Genomic DNA, 11,978 nt, shown 5'->3' on the forward strand with positions numbered 1-11,978 from the left:
ACCTCCCCGACCTCCTGCGGGACACCAGCCCCCAGGCTCCCTGCTGACGCCCGCCCCGAAGCTGCTGCACAGTGACAAGGTCTGTTATTAAGATGACCCATTTCTCCTGCAGACGGTGGCTCAGAACAGCTGGCATTCTTTGACACTGCCAGAATTTAACAAATCACTTCTCCTGAATTTGATCTTTGTAATGAAAGATGTGTGCAAGAATGCTTTTATTTGGAATAGTAGGTCTTGACAGGCTCATGTAGACATGGAAATGATATGTCTGAGCCGGTATGGGACTGATAGTTAAGGAGGAGATGAATACGCCATGCAAAACGCAAAGCTGAGTGTTTTCTTTGGGTCTTTTTTAACATCATTGCACTATGTATACACGGTCTGTATAATGTGCATTAAGGCACTGAGGATACATTTACCAACTCTTCAGATTACTTCTGAAATATTATGATCTGGCTTCGTGGCTGTTTTTTTTGGCTGGGGTCTGCTGTGATTTTGCCTTCCAGGGAAAAATCAAGGAAATTATGCCCAGAATTAAGTAGTACAAAGTCTGCTTTCAGGGGTACCCAGACAAGAGCCCAGGAACTTGGCTAGAGTTTGGCCAAACCTGGAGGTAGATTTTGTTTCTGTCCTTGCTTTTCTCCTGTCCACCTCCCAGGCCCCCCCAGATGTCATTAATAGGCATTAATAGGCAGAAGCAGCCTTTCCCTCGCCCCTCTGTGAAGAGCAGCATCGATGCTGCTCCTCGCCCCAGCTGTGCCGGTGCCGACGGGCTGGAGGGACGCAGCTGGGGCAGCCGGTAGCTCATCTGACTGCCCAGCAGCTTCTCCCCTTATAAGAGAGAGGCTCATCACCCTGCACAGGCTCCTGCCAGTCTGCAAACTGGGGCTGTCTTGGCTGCTCTTGCATCAGGCAATGGTGGGGATCCCACGGGCGCTTGGCTGAGGAGCGGCGCGTTGCTGGAGATGCTGCTGATGAGAGATGTGAGCTGGGATACACCAAAGGTAAATCTCTTCCTTTGAGTCTGTGGATTGTGGGTTTCATCAGAGCAGGAGAGCTTTGCTCCCTGTGGTCCTTGCTGCCTGTCATGGAAGGAGCGGGCACACGTTGGGGAGCAGTTATCTGGGTGACTGTAAATGCAGGGATGCTGTGACTCTGCTGCTGCTTCCTGGCTCCTCCCGCAAACAAAAACGGGGACTACCGAGGGGTGCCTGTGTGACCTGGCAGGCTGCAACCGGCCTGATGTGCAGGCAGGCAGCAGGAGGGGCTCCCAGCCAGCGCTGTGCTCCTCAGGCTGCCGGCTTTCAAGTGCAAATGATTGACCTTAAAGGCAGGGAGGGCACAGTATAACTGGAAGAGGAGAGGAAGATGTAAGATTAAGCTCCGAGTGAAGGAGTCAGCCCTCTGAAGCCAGTTCTTGCGAGACACCTGGTAGCTCCATCTCCTGTAGCCTGTTGTTACCTTTTTAGAACGAATGTCTCTGTTGGGAGACAAAAGCTGTTTCCCTCAGGGCTGCCAGCCCCTCCTGTGAGAGCAGAGCTCTGTCTTCCCTGTCCTGTACACTACCACCATATAGAAATGTCACAGAGACAGCAAACTTAGCTGGCACCCATGGGTAAGTTTGTCAGGATTAAGGTTTCTATTTTCTTCCAAACCTAAGTGGCCTTTGCAGTTTTAGTAGGAGTGGTAATAGGTACGCGGCTTCTTTGCCTTTATTCCTCGTCCTTCCTTGTATAATGAAAATGAGGGTGGTTTTATGGTGCATTTTCATCTGCATGCTCCGCTCCTCTCCAACCACCCCTTTTTACCTACCGCTGATTCCAGCATTGTGCTCCTTAACGCTCTGTCCCACTGCGCATCACCTGCATAATGCAGGTACGTGACTATTGCAGTCTCAAAGGTAATCTCACCGTGTTTACCTAATGAGAACAGAGGAGAGCACTGAGGTCTCTCTCAAAGCATTTTTTGCCTGAAACAGAATCTTAACTTCCCTTAAAAACAGATTGTTTTAGAAACAAAGGATTCTCTTCCAACCCTTGGCTTATTTAGTCAAAATCAGGGAGTACTCCCTTGTAACATACATATCGAGCATGAAAGATAAGTTTTGATTAGACTTCCTAGGAGAAATCTCACTTCCAAAGATTGTTTATTAAGCTACGATGGGGTGGCGTGATGTGGGTGGTGTTCATTAGCGGGGTTGTGCGCGTGGCCCGGTTGGTATGAAACAGAGACAAAAGAGAATAGATTAAAACAACAGCTGCAGGGGATCAGGGTTGTTCCTCTGGGAACAAACTCCAGATCTCTGCCTTGCCATGGCGTGAAGTGCTTCTGCTGGGCCCTCTGGGTTGAATCTCTCACGATGGACAAGCCCTGTTCCAAAAGCAGCCGTTACTGTTTAATCCTGCAAGCAAAATACAACATTTTACAGCCATTAGAAAGGAAGGCGTTTACCCCCGCGGGCTGTGTGACTCCTGGGCCGGGACCTTACGAAAGAGCAGGCACATGACTCTGCTCGGTGCCACCCAGAGTCAAGCCCTGCTGCTGACGGACGGATCCTGCTCTGGCAGCGAGCACGGCCACCTCTCAGCTTCACGGAGCTTTTTGCACCATTTGGGAGTGGTTTCCTAAAACCCAAGGGTGGCCCCTGCCCCGGGCACGAGCAGGCAGCTGGTTGGGAGCGGGGCAGGACGGCGTGGATGCCAGCACCGGGTTTGTAAGCGTGGGGCAGCGCCCTTGCTCTTTGGCCAGTCGTTAGCCCAGAGGCACCTTCCCAAAGCCGTGTGGACCAGGTTGCACGGGGGGAACCTCAGCTCTGGCCGTGTTTATCATGACCCTCTTGTAATTGGGACAGGCTCGCACCCAGAGCACTGCGTGCAGGGCAGTATCTGCACCCTGCTCAGCTTTCGGTGCTGCCTTAATCCTGCCTAACCCCTGCGAACCCCTTAAACCGCTGGCGATGCCCCAGGCACATGGCAGAGCTGCCTCCAAAGCCGCGCTGGGGTTAGAGCCATCCCCGCGCCTCGTGAAGGGGCTCCGGGCTGCGGTTATCGCCCACGCCGTGCAGCCCCGCAGCGGCTTGCTAGTCCTGCTCAGCCACTGCCGACCCAGCTCCGGGCTTGAAATGAGGCGCTGGGCTCAGGCTGGGGGAGTTAATAACTCTCCCTGCAACATGGTGTTTGCTGAGCAACCTGCTGAGCTTTCGGTCAGCCCTTAGCCCGTGCGGCTTCTCCTAGTTTGCTCCCTGATGTACAGGTTTGCATTACTGCTGCTCAGCCCAAAACTCATTTAGTTAATTGCCTAACTTCAAACAAGTATTTCCCTGCTTTCATGAAGTTGGAGCTAATCGGGCATAGTTTTCTTGTGTTCCTTGGATTCGTTAACATGGGTCAGTACCATTCCCTCCTCTTGGGCACACCTTTATTATGTGGGGGGTTGTGAAATGATGCAGCTTTTGCAGACGAACGCCCTCCCCTTCTTTCCATGCAAAACCGAAGCTCTGCTGATGCCTGTTCGGAGAGGAATTAGAAGCCTGGCTCTGGGTTTTGTCAGTATCAGCCTGTTTATTATTCACAACAGCGTCTTTAAAAGCTGATTGTACTGCAGGGTCAGCGATGAAAACGATCGAGTGCAACTTAATCTTAATGCTGCAAGCAGTTAATTAACATCAGTAAATCGTTTAGTACAATTGCCTCCACGAGTCAGCCCCTCTCTCTAAAGGAAGCCTATGTTAGATTTGAAATTAAATTGCCTGTTAGGAGCAAAGGCACTTGCTTTATTAGCAGAGGCTCTCTGTAGATGTCCAACACTGAAAGCCAAGGTGCCGGTCTGGCAGTGCTGTGGCAGGCTTTGCATCTGTTTATTGTACTGGAAGCACTTAAAATCCCATCTCATGTGGCTCTGGGTTGCAGGAGGCCGAAGTCTCCAGTTCAGACCTCACCATTTATAATGCCTGGCTGCTGCCTGGGTCACTGACTCCTCAAATCAAGACGTATTAAAGGTTAAAACTCATTATTGAGCTTTACCAGAGCTCTGACTCAACACAAGAGTAAATCTGTATTACGCAGCCATTTTCTGATAATGGACAAATTTATTACAGAAATAAACCACCTTTGCTATAAAAGGTGCGCAGCATAAAGGTTGACAGCATCAGCTGGGTCTGAAAGATGTGAGAAGAGTTTGAAAGGGAGTGAAATGGCCTTGCCTCAGATTTGCATCTCATTTTGGGTGGCGTTGCTGGTTTTGGCACCGAAACGCAGCCTGTCGCTTCTTAACAGCCACTTCATGCCAAACGCGGATGCGTGCGTGTCTTACGGAGTGTTCTAAGCGCTGCGCCCGGGGTGTCAGGGCTCGATGTGAGAGCAGGCTAGCAGAGGAGGCAGTGGGACGTCTGTGCAGCCGTCCAGCCTTTCGCCTGCAGGTGCTGTATGAGGAGCACTCGTCCATGGGGGATCATTGCTGAGCCCCCTCCCCGGGTCCCATCAGCCTGGCAGTTTTGGATGTGGCAGTTGGGAGGTGCTTGTATGGGGCAGGTGAGTGCTCAGGCCTCGCAGGCTTGGGATAAAGTTAACAAAACCCCTTAAAATCCTAAAAAAGCAGCAGAGTCCTGCAGTTCTTCCCAGAGAGGCTTTGTCCACGGGCAACCCCTCTTAAAATCAGCAAACCCCCAATTCCATGGCTTCCCTGCTGCAACGAATCCACAAATGCATTAAAGACCTTGCAGGAGAATATGCCCCATCCACATGCTGAGTGATGCTTTATATAAATAGCTCATATACACTAGCTATATACAAAATATTATGTACACGTGATGTTACTTTATTTGGCGCGAAGCTCTGAATTCCTCTCCTGGTACACCTCCCGAGATGCCGGAGCAGATCACAGCAGAAGATGCTTATGGCTGTGTTGCCCAAGAACAGACAGTGAAGGCACCTGGATCTGGGATGAAAAGCCCCTTTTCCAGCAGCCCTGTTGCCCACGGAGCTATTCCTTCAGCAGACCGAGCTTCTTCAGTGCCTCTCGCCGGTTCTCATCGGTTGCGCCCTTGGGGGAAATCTTCACGCTGACGCAGGAGCGGGACGGCCTGGGGAAGCTCTGCAGCGGGTGGGATTGCCGCTTGCTGCTCTTCTCCTGCTCCACCTGCCCGGGCTCCTTCAGACCGGCAAAGTCCTTCCCTGCCCCGAGGGATACCGGCCGGGGGCGGCTGCTCCGGAGGAAGCTCGGGGCGAGCCGCTCGATGAAGGACATCTTGCCCAGGGAGCTGCTGGTCTTGACGCTCTGCTCCTTGGTGCTGGTCATGTAGCTGCTCAGCCCCACGCCAGAGCGCTCCAGGGTGTTGGATTTGAAGTTCATCTGCCGGATACCCGGCGCTGACCTCTCTGCCGCCCCGCAGCATGCCTCGGGCTCCCCAGGGACGGGGAGTGCTGTCTCCCTTGGTTGGGGATGCATGGTAGGTTGAAGGTGGGTGCTGGGCTCCCTCCTGCCCTGCGACAGTCCAAGCTTCTCCAATGCCTCCCGCCGGGCTTTCTCCCTCTCCTTGGGGTCGAGGTGCCCCAAATTTGTCTTTTCAGCAGCAGCGTCGCCGGCAGAGCCGGGCTGAGAGCCAACCGAGGATGGAAGTGGTGCTTTTACCTTCTGGCCAGGCTCTGTTGTGAGTGGCACTGGGCTGTGTTTGCTGGTTTTCAGGATAATATTTGGTGGCAATTTTCGTGGTTTGGGGGCAGTTGGAGGCCCCCGCTTGGCATCTGGGTCCTGAGGGGCCTCTTCCAATGTGGATTTCTCTGGCTGGCCCCAAGAAGTCCAAGTCTTGGTCTGCTTGGCTGTTTCCCTGTTGGCATCTGAGTGATTGTTACGTGACCACTCTTGGCTCACCAGGTCATCCTGGAAGGGATCTGGAGATTGGATAATCAAAGACCCCAGGGGCTTTATTGTGTTGGCTTGGCCAGGCCTGTCCTCCTTGGCCATCTCCTGTGAAGGTTTTCCTCCTGGCACTGGGTCCTCCACTGTGCAGACAGTCACGTTGCTCTCAGAAGCTCCGTTTGCTCTTTGTGCGTTTGCTACAGAGACGTTCCTTGGAAGGCTGTAAAAGCCAGGGCTTGGAACCGCTGCTGGAGCCGAGCTCGAGAAGGTGGAGATGCTCTTACTCCTCTGCTCAGCTGCTTGCTGCTGACCTAAACTCGGCGGGGGAGCCCCATTTTCCAAATCTAGGCAAAGAGAGATGTGAAGTCACGCACCGTTCTGCACACAGACACAGGACACCTTCCTGTTTACAAGACTCGCTTCTTCACACCTGCAAAACCAGTGCAGCCATGGCAGAGTACTTGCACCCAGAGAGTTTACCCTGACCCCAGATAATACCCTTTCACAGCTAAGAAAGTCAGATACTTTGGATTTGACAAAGCACACGGTGAATGAGGAGCCTTGTTAATCTGTGTAAGCCTGTTCTGAGCACGAGCAAAGATGCTCCGCTCTGCCCTGCGGCTCTGCTGCCCTTGCTGGTAGCTGCTAGCAGCGCCTGCACGTGAGAACTGGGAGAAGGCTGCTGGTGCCCTACCTGTCTTGCTGCCTACAGCCACCTCTCACCACAGAGCGATGAAAATCAGCTGGCTTTATCTTGCCACGTGCATGAAACTGGGGCAACGCTCCTTCCCTGCCTGCCGAGGGAATGCACCCCAGCGAGGTGCAAACAAGGCTGGAGCACGGATTTCCAGCTTACCCTGGGGAATGGAGCCTCTTTTAAGCCACGTCCCAGGCAGCTTGGAAGGCTCCACATAGTCGGTCTCATCAGTAGAGACCCCGCTGTCTGCTTCTGCATCCAGTGAGCCAATAGTTTCTTCTAAGAACATCAAACACTCTTTCTCTTCCACAGATAAGTAGTCATAACTGTTATCACTCTGAAAGAAGAAATAAAAGCAGTACAGGTAGGAGACATAGGTGTATTGTTGTTCACAGCCCTGGCAGTAAAGAGGAGACCTGTGGCAGCTCCTGGCCAGGACGCTTGGCCAGAGACTATTCAAAAATTAGTACTTACAGCTACAGAAAACTAAATAACTTCCTATAAAAAACTATATATACATACGTAAGGCCATTTTTTATATTACCTTACTATGAGCATCAGAATGTGGGTTATTATTAACTTGGAAACTTGGCCTCCTGCTATTAGTTCTTTAGTTTACTTTGAAATATGAGCAGATGGGTGACATGGGTAGTCTAGAGGTACAGACATCTCTACTGAAAAGCAATGCTGAATCTTAGAAGCTTGCCTAAATATCATAAATACTGAAGGCTTATCTGGGGGTGGTGGTCCCTCTCCTTGTTCTCCCATTCATAGCCCAGCAAGATCCTGTTTAATTTTTGATGGATTTCAAGTGTCATGAGATGCATTCTTGCTGTGGAAGTGCGAAGTTACAAGGTGATACATGCAAGATAACATGAAAAAAACCTAAAGTGCAGGAAAGGATGGAGAGTGCATCAGACCAACAAGCACAGAGGAGAAATTGTCCCAGGTGGAGCTGTTTTGCCAGGAGATACCTATCCAAAACTTTCACCATGCAATATTGCAACCAGTTTTTCCAACCCTAATAAATTTCAGAGGGTTTGGTTCTGGTTTGCAATAACATCTAATGGAAAACCTGTTCAGGACTGAGCGCTGCACTTACACATATCAATTATGCTCCAAGTCAGACAGGATGTAATTAGTCCATCAATCTTGGAATCGGTGTTTGGAGACAAACAGCTTTAATGGACAGATAGTGAAAAATTACACATCTACACCCATGGTCCAAACTCATCTCTGCCTTAACGAGGAAATTAATCTCTTGTCAGATGGGAGGAGTATGGCTTGCTGTGTTTTCCAGATGAAGTCACCATTATTGGAGCCAGTCTGTCCCAATTATCCAACTGGTCTAATCCCTCACTGGGGAACTCGCCAGGCTCCTCTTGCCCAGTCCCTGCATTATCTGCAACTTTGGGCAATGCAGAAGCCACTGGGCTCTTGGCATCATTTCTGCAAGGAGACCTTGCAGGAGCTTAGACTCCTGATCCCTGCTGCTCACGTGGCAGGACGGAAAGTCTGGGAGTGCTTTGGGGCAGGAATTAATCTGGTCCTTGTGCTGCCCTCAGCATGGTGCTGTATCAGGGCCCCCAAAGCACCCATGGAGAGCTGTTATGAGCAGAGGTCTTGCCAAAAATCCTTCCTCAGCTGCCGCAAGGGGCGAGTTGAGCCCCTGCCATGCCCGGGCTGGGCACAACAGGGTTACTTACACAGTGTGAGTGGTTGGAGGCCGTGCTGACCATGCTGTCACAGCTGCCAGAGTTGCAGCCAGCCATCCCCAGCCCCAGCTCCTTCCTAGGCATATCACAGGCTGCTGTGGCGTCCGGCGTGGGGAGCAATATCCCGGCTGAAGCGGAAGAAAGGAGAGGCGTTAAGCTGCGAGACCACCCCGGGGCTGATGCAAGCACGCTGGCTCAGCTGGAGCGAGGGCAGGCGGGCCGTGAAGCTGCTGGGTGGATGCAAACGTGCTTGTTCTTTGGCTGCTCTCTCCAGGAGAAGGGGCAGCCAGGCTTTTTTAAAGCATCCTTGGAACTGAAGATTTCCCCAGAAGAACTGGAAATAGAGTAAGCTCTGGACTGCCTATCCTCAACCATCTCACACTGGTGGTTATCTAATCATCTCAGAGGTGTGGGTAAGGTGATTCCCCTGCTCTGGGTGTGCCTGCTCAAGCAGGGGGGGTTGGACAAGATGGTCTCCAGAGGTCCCTTCCAACCCCTACGTTCTGTGGCTCCTTAGTGGAGGAAGTGGAAGGCTCCTTAGGTGGGTGTAAGCCCACCGCAGCCTCGGAGCTCGGTAGAGCTCCTGTCCCGACGCGCGCCCCAGCCCAGCTGTGCCTTGTGGGACCTCTTCCCTCCACCGCTCCCAGTGCTGCCAGCTCTGCGGCTGACGTGCTCCCAAGCCTCTGAACACGCTGACCCGAAACGCTGCCGTTCAGTCACAGCCTTGCTCCACCATGAGCTTCCTCCTGGCAAAGAGCTTCCTCCACCACCCACCCTCGGGGGCCACGGAGGTGTCGTGGCCGCAGGGAGGTGCCCGTGTACCTTCGGGGCACGCCTGGGTGTGTTTGGGTACATGCCTGGCATAGCTCGCACGGAGCAGGGCAGCGCTGGGAGCTGGGCCCGGGCTACAGCGATGCGCTGCAAGCAGCACCCCACTATCCCCCTCTAATGGCAATGCACCCCCGCTGCTCTTCTGGGTGCAGCCCGTACCCCCGACACCGGCGGGACCTGGACGCGGTAGCGGCTGCCTGACAAACAACCTGCCGTCGGGGTTCCCAGCAGCGAGGCTGTCCCGGGGCAGGGTCCCAGGCGGCGGGGGGGCCAGTTATGCTCGCAGGGTGCGTGGCCAGGAGAGCTCTGCTGCCTGCGGGGAGAGGCTGGGCAGCCAACAAAAGGCATAATTACTTATGGATGTAAAGCATTAAGCTTCCAAAATTTACTGACACCACCAAGTACGTGTTTTCTTCGCGTGCACCGCCCATTCTTTGGGAGAGGAGAACTGGGCTGCGGAGGCTAATGAGAGCGGCAAAACAAACACTCCCTCCAACACACACGGACCCACGCAAGAGGATTTGCTCGTCAGAAGACAGAGGAGCTCTTTGTGCTGTAACCTGGCCGCGGCACACAGGAACACACTGCTGTTTTTTTTTTTTTTCCCCTTGTAGCAGGATCAGGGATTTAGATCTAGCGATAAGTGAGCAGAACTGGCTGCTTGTTCAGAGTGTTAGACCCTGAAAGAATTCCTTTGTAATTAGAATATGCCGCAAAAATCAGATTTCAACGCCCACGCCCTGACAGATCCAATCCTTCCATGCGGGAGGATTTTAGTATTTCAGTCTCAGCTTTGCATTATTTACTGCTTAAATTACATTTCAGTAAGGAGTGGATTTGGAACAGTAATACTCCCGATTCTTTGAATTCGGATGACTTTATAGGCAGAGCTTTTAGCTCTGGGAGCAGATGTCAGGAAGCAGAGACACCAGCTGAGTTTGGGGGGGTTCTTAGGCTCTGCAAGCCACGCGGTTTTGCTGTGCACCCAAACATTTGCAACGTGAAGTGTGAATCTATTTCTAAGCTGCGAGAGGCTACCACCTGCTTGGTCAGGGTCGCTGCATTGCTCCTCGCTGCCTCCCGCCCTGCCGCACAAATTCGAGGGAGCAAAACGCTCCTGGGGAAGCAAAAGTCTTGCTCAAACTTGACGCCTGCAGCTGGAGCAGCCGGCCAGAGGCAGCCCCACGGGCAGGAGAGCAGCAGTGTGGCCCAGCTCTGATTAGGGGTCTCGACAGAGCTCGTTTCTCCATGAGGATGCTCGCTGGCGTCAGCCCATTGGAAGAAATAATCTGCTCTCCTTCAACCAGCGTTTGGAGAAACGTAAAGCAGCTGCCAAGGCTTTGGCACCCACTGAGCCCCAGCTCATGGGGAGGCAAAGTTCAGCCCAGAGCTCACCGGACGCTGGGGAGGATCTACGCAGAAACAAGAAGTTCATTTTCCTGCCCACTGGTTCTCTGATGCGATTATGGCTCTAACGCATTAATTCGACCCAGGAAAGGGGAAAAATCAGTGTTGAAAAATCCTCGTTTTTATGATTCAGAAGGATTTTACGGTTCCTTTCGCTGAATAACACAGCAGTTCAGCCACAAACTAAAAATATGTCTGAGCATTTAAAATAAAAGACATGGTACTTGAAAAGCTGGTTTTGGTGTATATAGGGTGTATATATCTCCCCCCCCCGCCACTAAAAATGCTTTTAGAAGAGGCTATTTATCCAAAATGAAAGGCCAGTTCACGCAGCGGTGGTGACAGCTGCCATAACTGTCCTTTACAAAGCTCGCTGAGCCCTCAAAGGTCAAAGAGGTGCTGGGTAGCAATTAATGCTAATTGCTTTATATGAAAAGGCTACTTTCTTTAAAGCCCAGTACTACTACAAGCGCTCTATTGCAGCTCTCCAGTGATGTTAAAGAACCTCTATATTTTTGCTGTCTAAGGTAGAGCAGCCGTACCCCCTCTGCCTCACAGCTGCTGGCAAAAGGTTTCGTCCTGGCCAGCTCGAAACACAAACCAAAGCAAAACACCGTTTGCAGGTACCATCCCAGCAGCTCCTGCTCTGCAGCAGCACAGCGGGACGGATCCCACCTCAGGGTAAAAGGACGTGATGGCAGCAGATCTAAAGTTCCTCCTATTTAATCAAGTAACTCGAGTGCACGTAGCAGTTGCCGGAGCTGTTTGCTGTCCAGAGCACAAGTTCTCCCAGCCCCTCGGCTGGAGCTCCCCAGCTTTCCTCCCGCTGCCGCCTTCAAAACACCTCGTCCATCTTTGCTGGTGCCACCTCCTGTGACAGTGCCACAACTTTCCCCTTCCACAGCAAAGCATGTCTGTAACCCCGCGGGTGCCCAGAGCCCCACGTCCCACCCGGCCGGAGGCACCCAGCCCCTCGCCCGCAGCCCGTTCAGCAGGAAAAGGACAGAAAGCAAAGGACAAGAAGAAATAGAGATTATTACATTTTTTGTCTTTTTTTACCAGGATGTCCGTCGTTCCACGCTGCCCAAATCCTTGTCCCGGCTGTGCCTATCCCAGGACTTCTTTGCTTTTCTGGGCTAACCAAACAGAGCTGGGTTACACATTAACTCGCCTCCCCAGCGGAGATAAGGCTGCGCGGGTGCTTGACAGGTGGGTGCTTGGCAGGTACGTGCTCATGGGTGAGCCCCCGGCCCTTCAGCTGCAGCCTGCTGCACCGGCGGGAGAGAAACTCATCTCGCACCCATGCAAGGCAGGTTTGTTACCGCTCCGGGCTGGGGTCACAGCGCAGCCGAGCCCCTAAACCAGCTTCACGTTCTGACCTGAAGCAGCCGGGTCCCTGCGTGCCGTGCGCTCTCGCAGACCTGCCCGAGCAGCTTTGCCCCGAGCCAGCGCGGTGCAAGCAGCGCAGGCAG

At 52.7% G+C, this 11,978-nt stretch overlaps 1 protein-coding gene across 4 annotated transcripts; it reads right to left on the reverse strand.

Moving 5' to 3' along the window:
* Positions 1-4,067: 4,067 nt before the first annotated feature.
* On the reverse strand, positions 4,068-11,668 carry C23H1orf116 (chromosome 23 C1orf116 homolog). 4 transcript variants are annotated; one of them, XM_064471920.1, is made up of 4 exons: positions 11,547-11,668; positions 8,260-8,396; positions 6,713-6,890; positions 4,068-6,200 (listed from the first exon to the last, which is right to left on the reverse strand). In XM_064471920.1, the coding sequence occupies exons 2-4, from the start codon at positions 8,350-8,352 to the stop codon at positions 4,981-4,983; spliced, it is 1,491 nt and encodes a 496-aa protein (XP_064327990.1). In that variant the 5' UTR covers positions 8,353-8,396; positions 11,547-11,668; the 3' UTR covers positions 4,068-4,980. The 4 variants fall into 4 exon arrangements, with proteins under 4 accessions (XP_064327990.1, XP_064327994.1, XP_064327992.1 ...); XM_064471924.1 differs by having other exon boundaries at positions 11,566-11,663; XM_064471922.1 differs by lacking the exon at positions 11,547-11,668 and adding an exon at positions 9,309-9,402.
* Positions 11,669-11,978: the final 310 nt, after the last annotated feature.

The sequence above is a fragment of the Phalacrocorax carbo genome, chromosome 23 (genome assembly GCF_963921805.1).
Source record: "Phalacrocorax carbo chromosome 23, bPhaCar2.1, whole genome shotgun sequence".
Taxonomy (NCBI): domain Eukaryota; kingdom Metazoa; phylum Chordata; class Aves; order Suliformes; family Phalacrocoracidae; genus Phalacrocorax; species Phalacrocorax carbo.